The 6,855-nt window shown below is 46.9% G+C and overlaps 1 protein-coding gene across 2 annotated transcripts; it reads left to right on the top strand.

The window, feature by feature from the left end:
* The first annotated feature begins 582 nt into the window (after positions 1-582).
* ADRA2A (adrenoceptor alpha 2A) lies at positions 583-4,944 on the top strand. Of its 2 annotated transcripts, none has more exons than XR_012646241.1 (2): positions 583-1,041; positions 4,021-4,944. XR_012646241.1 is itself a non-coding variant. In XM_074999860.1 (2 exons), the coding sequence occupies exon 1, from the start codon at positions 1,412-1,414 to the stop codon at positions 2,750-2,752; it is 1,341 nt and encodes a 446-aa protein (XP_074855961.1). In that variant the 5' UTR covers positions 1,410-1,411; the 3' UTR covers positions 2,753-3,791; positions 4,021-4,944. The 2 variants fall into 2 exon arrangements, 1 of the variants encoding a protein (XP_074855961.1); XM_074999860.1 differs by lacking the exon at positions 583-1,041 and adding an exon at positions 1,410-3,791.
* The last annotated feature ends 1,911 nt before the right edge of the window (positions 4,945-6,855 follow it).

The raw sequence follows: 6,855 nt of genomic DNA, 5'->3' as shown, positions 1-6,855 counted from the left end.
GGCGACCAAGGGTGTGTGCGTGTGTGGAATAGTGACCAGTGTGTGTGTGGGTTTGAATGGTGACCAGGGAGGGATGTATGAGAATTGTGAACTGGGAGTGTTTGTGTGTGTTGAATTCTGACCAAGAAGGGGTATGCATGAGAATGGTAACAGGCAGTGAAGTGTGTGTGTGCGGGATGTGTATGTGTGTGAATGGTGACCATAAAGGGATATGTGCGTGTGCTGACTAGAGCGGGTGTGTGTCGCTGTGTTTTTATCGCAGTCAGGGAGGGGAATGTGTGGGTGTGAATGGTGAGTAGGAAGGTGTGTGCATGTGTGTGTAAGAAAGTGTGTATGTGTGATGACCAAGGCGGGGTGTGGGGGGGAGGGGTGTGAAAGGCGCCCAGGGCCGGGACTGTGTGGGTGCGAATGGTAACGAGGAAGGGGTGTGTGTGTGAGATGCCCAGGGCGGGGTGTGGGTGGGGTGTGAATGGCGACTAAGGCGGGGACTGTGTGGGTGTGAATGGTGACCAGGGAGGGGTTTATGTACGGGCGGGGAGGGTAGTTTCCCACGTGGGGCTGACGCCGGCTGCTCAGCAGCACTGGATTGATCCTGGGGCTATAAAGTGAGTCCGCGGCGAGGAAGGCAGAGCGGCGGCGGGCGCGGCTCGACACCCGTGCGCACCCGGGTTCTAGTGGAGCGCGCTCCGAGTTGCACGAGCTCTAGCAAGAGGCAGCTGCGGGGGGCGAGCTGCTGCTCCGCGCCGGCTGCAGCCGTAGGGACCAGCTCCAGAGCGAGAGACCGGGACCTTAGCGGAGAGCTGCCGTGGGACTCGGAGGGAGGCCTGCCGCACCCCCTTGGCTCCTCCACCACTTGTGTCGCCGCCTGGCTGTGCAGAGCCAGCGCCGTCCTCGGTCCTTCGGCTTGCCTCTGATTTGCTTCCCTGGGGGGGCGCGGAAGATCCAGCCAATCGCTCCACCTGGACAAGCCGGCCCCCGCCTCCTTAGCTGGGCTCTTGGTGTAGTATGTCAGACCCTTCCGCGCCTGCCCTGGCTGCACAGGTAAGATGAACTTTATTTCCGAACTCTGGGCTCGTGCAGCTGCTTTGAACAGTCACTGAGAATTCAGGGTTTGGGGTGGAAAGCATCTATTCTCTCCCCTCCCCCCCAGCGCCGGTTGGACATGAAGTAGACTTTGACACCAGGGAGGATCGGTTGTTGGCTGCTTATAAAAGACTCGAACAAAACAGAGAGAGACGCCTGCCTTTCCCTGCTGCTCCTTCCGTGGCTCTAGTAAGCAGAAGTCATGGGCGCTGGAGGTTGCTGCTGCTGATTGAATTAAGCTAGCTCTGCTGGCAGGAGGCTATAGACGTGGCAGGTGCAACAGCAGGGGCTGAGTTTCTCCTTGACGCCAAGCAGGGAGTTGGGTTTGATGTTTAACCTGGAGAACCCGTTCACGGAGAGGGGGCACGTCTTCTCTTCCATGGAATACCAGCATCAGCTGGAAGAGGAAGGCTACCCGCCTCCAGGCAGCAATGGGAGCCTGAATGAGAGTGACTCTGGGCCAAGGGGTGGCACCCCTTACCCTCTCCACACCACTCTGACTCTTATCAGCCTGGCAGGGCTGCTCATGCTTTTCACCATCTTTGGCAATGTGCTGGTCATCATTGCCATCTTCACCAGCCGGGCACTCAAGGCACCTCAGAACCTCTTCCTGGTCTCCCTGGCCTCAGCTGACATCCTGGTGGCCACGCTGGTCATCCCCTTCTCGCTGGCCAACGAGGTGATGGGCTACTGGTACTTCGGCAAGGTCTGGTGCGAGATCTACCTGGCCTTGGACGTGCTGTTCTGTACCTCCTCCATCGTGCACCTCTGCGCCATCAGCCTGGACCGCTACTGGTCCATCACCCAGGCCATTGAGTACAACCTCAAACGCACGCCACGCCGCATCAAGTGCATCATCTTCATTGTCTGGGTTATCTCAGCTGTCATCTCATTCCCGCCCCTCATCTCCATCGAGAAGAGGAATGGGCAGCAGGCTGACCAGAGGGTGGCTGGGTGCAAGATCAATGATGAGAAGTGGTACGTCATCTCTTCCTGCATCGGCTCCTTCTTTGCTCCCTGCCTTATTATGATCCTGGTTTACATACGTATTTATCAGATTGCCAAAAGAAGAACACGGGTGCCCCCCAGCAAGAGGGGCGAACACCCTAGTAAGAGACAAAATGGCATGTCAGACAAGGAGGAGCTGCCAGCCGCAGCCAAGCTTAATGGGGAGAAGGTGACCGAGGGAGGAAGAGGGGAAGGAGGGCAGGAGAGGGAGCTCAATGGCATAGACATGGAGGAGACTTCCTCTTCTGAGCACCATGAGGACGACCAGTGCAAGAAGCAGGGGAGGCCACACAGATGCAAGGGCAAGACCAAGCTGAGCCAGATTAAGCCTGGGGACAGCTTGCCCAGGAGGGCAGAGGAGGGGAGGAATGTCAAAGCCTCTCGGTGGAGGGGAAGGCAGAACCGGGAGAAGCGCTTTACCTTTGTGCTGGCTGTAGTGATTGGGGTCTTTGTCATATGCTGGTTTCCCTTTTTCTTCACCTACACCCTCACTGCTGTCTGCAAGAGCTGCTCTGTGCCTGACACCCTCTTCAAGTTCTTCTTCTGGTTTGGTTACTGCAATAGCTCCCTCAACCCTGTTATCTACACAATCTTCAACCATGATTTCAGGAGGGCCTTCAAAAAGATCCTCTGCAGGATAGACAGGAAACGGATTGTTTGATGAATAGCTCCTTCTCAGTCAGCATGACTGGTGATTAAAGACCCCACCATGTGAGGGTGATTGCATGGCTCCTGTGGGCTGGATTTGCAAATGAATAGTTTTCTCTGACTTGCAGGTTGTACCCCTTTGAAAACTGAGGTGAAACTATGAAAACACTAAGCAACATTAACAAAACAAGCAAGTCAAACACACAGCCTCAATATTTCGGTTTGCAAGTGGACCATTTCTGACTTGCCTTGGCTTTGGATGGGTTCATGACTTGGTGCATGGATGGGTTCAAGCTTGACTCATTAAACTTAATTACATGTCCAAAAACCCAGCTCATTTGGGCCTGTATATTTTCTCTTTGTTGCTGACTTTTGAATTTCATTTATGTTTTTAAATGCCTTGTAAAAATACAGCTCTGAGATCCGTCTTGATATTTGTAAGACCATCATCTTTGAAACTAAGAATGTTTTAAATAGGTTGGACAATTCTGAAGCATAAAAACAATTAGAGCCATCTTATCAACCTTGCAGTTTGATAGTATTACCAAAATTTCCAATGTGCTATTGGATTTTTGGCTATAAAGCTTGTAAGTGAAGACTTGATCTTGCTGGATTGGGTTTTTTTTTTATGTGCCCGATTCAGTTTCCTTTTTGTGCTAATATTTGGTGTTGCTGAAAAGGCAACATTCCTCTTTCACTGCTAACTGAAAAAGGAAAAAAAAGACTAATGGTTTCATAGTACAATCAGAAATGATCCAAAATATTGAAAACAATGAGCTCATTTTGCCTGCAACATGATGCTGTAGAACAAGCAAGTTCTTGAAGGGTTAATATAAGTATCCTGTTACCTTACAGCACGGAAATGTGTTCAATGCTAATTTGTTTTTCCCACCACTGACTGTAGATAGCTAACGCTTTAAAGTAAATACCAGGGTTACATCTATCATATTATCTGATTTGTATTGATTTCTTACATTTTAATTCCTTCTGGGTTTCCAGCACAAGAAACTAGGTTTCGTGCACAAAAGCAATTCGCCTCTTTGAGTAATCTGGTAAGATTTAAGTTCTTAATTTTCTAGTTTCATCTTCAGTGCAAGCTAGTGAACGATCCATTTTTGATGTGAATCTTATACAGCAAAAACCTTTAAAGCAGGAGAAACTTGTATACAGGTTCTCCTATATTTTATAATGTAATTATACTTTTCACAATGTGTAAATAGCATTGCAGCAGATTGGGAAAGAAAGAGTTAAAATTAAAATACCTTTTTTTTTTTTTTCCAGAAGTATCTGCTATAAAACAACAAAGCTAACATCCTTGTGCCAGGAGGAAACTTCCTGAAGAATATTAAAAATGATAAACTACTTTGCCATTCACAATAAACTATGGGGAAGCCTTTTAATATTATAAAAGAGCTTGATTTGAACACTGACAGGTCACAGAAAAGCTGTAGAAAATGAAACAATTTGTTTAAATCACTCCAGTGTAAGCAGAATTTGACTAGACCATCAGCAGCTATGAAATATACATTAACAGGTTTAAAGGAGAAAGAGACCTTTATTTCTAAGAGTATTATATTCCTTTTGTTCTTGTTTTTGACTTTGTAATTAAATCCAAAAGTTCCATGGTGAATTGTGGGAGCTGGATACCAACGCTTACATAAGTTTTCAAAGCTGAATCTTTGAGAGGTGGGAAGAGAGGGAAAAAAAAGAGAATTTTCCTTTCTTTTTTAAAAGTAAAAGTCACAAAAGTTGGTCAAAGATTTTTTTATTAAATAAAAAAGTTCAGCATCAATGTGAAATAAACTTGAATGAACACTGTTATCTATCCTTTCAACAGTTACCTGTTTGGGGAGGCATAACTCAGTGGTTTGAGCATTGGCCTACTAAACCCAGCATTGTGAGCTCTGCCCTTGAAGGGACTATTTAGGGATCTGGGCCAAATAGATTTTAAAAAAAATCTCTCTTAGTGATGGTGATAGGTCCTGCTGTGAAGGCAGGGGACTGGACTGGATTGCCTCTGAAGGTCCCTTCCAGCTCTATGAGATAGGTATATATGCATATTAAATGTTTCAAAACTGCATTGGCTGTGGTCTTGACCCCATTCAAGGAGTCTATTAGATGAGCCTCTTAGGTTGTCCAAAGGATATTGCTGTACCTAATGCTAAAGCCTGGTTTTACCTTATTGCACAGACATATAATATGATATGCTGCTTTCTTTTTTCACACCACAGTAAAAGCATTTCTGTGCTTCTTAAAGAATAGGATTTAGAGTTAAACTGTGAGATTTGTTAACTTATCAAGACCTTTTTCCTCTCAGTTGAAATAGCTATATGGTACAGTACAGTAAACCCCCAATTTAATGGGCTAATTGGGGGGAAGTGGTGTCTGTTAATGCTGAAAGTCCATTATATCCGAACAGTTACACTGTATGATGATGTACTGACCTTCCCAGCCAATCACTCACTCCTGTCCCCTGCCCTTCCCCCCTCCCAGCCCATTCTTCACCTTGCACCTCTCTCTCCCTCTCCCAATTACCAGGAGAGGAGGTGAAAGCCTGTCTGGCCCCTTCAACCTCCTGCAGCGCTCAGCCCTGTGACTCCTCCAGCCCCCAGCTCCGAGCTACATGCATGAGGGCAGAGTGTGGCTGTCGTCAACCTGCCAGCAGGTAGCAGCTTCCAACACCATGGCTGTGGCTCAGTGCCATTGCAGGCAGCGGTGGCCAGGCACCAACATACTCCATGCACACGGGGCTGAGGGAGGATCGCTCCTGCCCCTCCCCGTGGCAGCCGCATCCACTGGCTCCTCTGGCCCCAGAGGCCGCAGCTCCTCCAGCCCCAGTGGCTGCTCTGTTGAGTCTCCAGCATTTTTTGGGGTGGGGGGCGGGTCCAGGAGGGCTGGCAGACAGCATCCGTTATTTCCAAAGTCCATTATATCAGCGGCCATTAAATCAAGGGTTTACTGTACTTAAAAACAAACAGTCAGGATGCTAAATAATTAGGTCATAAATGCAACCAGAAATGGTAAAACTAGAAGAGGATAATTGTTGGGTTTAACTGAACTGGATTTCGTGTTATAAAAGACAACACCCCCTGTCCCAAAGAACTGTTTTTGTTTGCTTCAAGTTTATTGGGAGCAAGATGAGGTGCATATAAAAGTGAATCAGTTAAACCTTGTCCTTTTACCAGAGTGTAGAACAAATGAAAAAATATCTTTCCCTGGTTTAACATGATGTTACTCTTGCTATCACTGCAACACTCAGAGAACCCAAATGAGAGATGAGCATTAGCAAGTTCCTGTACAAACTTAAAAGACAATCTCTGCTCCAAAGTAATTAATCTCGTTAGGCACCAATCTGGCAAACAACTAAGCTGCAACTACACTGCCCCTCCTTTTCGAAAGGGTATGCAAATGTGGCCGATCAAAAAGGCAAACGAGGCACTTATTTGAATATTCATGACCTCATTTGCATAATGACAGCCACCCACCATTCTGGAATTGCTGTTTTCAAAATGCAAAACAGACTTGCAGACAGGGTTTCTTTGAAAGGAAGCCCCCCCTTTTAAAAGCACTCTTCTTCCTGGAAAAAAATTAGGAAGAAGGGTGCTTTTGAAATGGTGGGGCTTCTTTTTGAAGGAACCACATCTACATGGCTGTTTTGCATCTAGAAAACAGCACTTCTGGAACAGCAGGTGGCCATCATTATGCAAACCAGGCAGTGAATATGCAAATCAGTGCTTCATTTGCATTTTCAGTGGGCTGTATTTGCATGCCCCTTTCAGAAAGGAGGGGCAGTGTAAATGCAGCCTTATGTATATGCTTTGCTTTGTTCACATTAAGTCAGTGGGATTAGTCACCTGCTTCTAATTAAAGATGTGCATAAGTGTTTGCAGGATCAGGATGGCTGACAATGGAAAGTTTTAAAAGTGGCTACTGATTTCAGTTGTCTCTGGTTTTGGGCACTCAACCTGAGACTTCTGAACATGTCTGTTGCTATCAGCTGGCGTTTGGGTGCACCGCACTTTAAAAAGCTAGGGCTTCCCTATAAGTACCCGCAAGTTGCTGCTGATGTGGCTCTATAGTTTGTTTTGCTTTATAAACATAAGATCAACAAATGAA

The sequence above is a fragment of the Carettochelys insculpta genome, chromosome 7, assembly GCF_033958435.1.
Source record: "Carettochelys insculpta isolate YL-2023 chromosome 7, ASM3395843v1, whole genome shotgun sequence".
NCBI classification, from domain to species: domain Eukaryota; kingdom Metazoa; phylum Chordata; order Testudines; family Carettochelyidae; genus Carettochelys; species Carettochelys insculpta.
The sequence above is the reverse complement of the archived record's forward strand: the minus strand, read 5'-3'. Positions and strand labels throughout refer to the sequence as shown.

What these genes read in the sequence shown, in the direction of transcription:
- ADRA2A (XM_074999860.1), top strand. Translation starts at nt 1,412, where the DNA reads ATGTTTAACCTGGAGAACCCGTTCACGGAGAGGGGGCACGTCTTCTCT.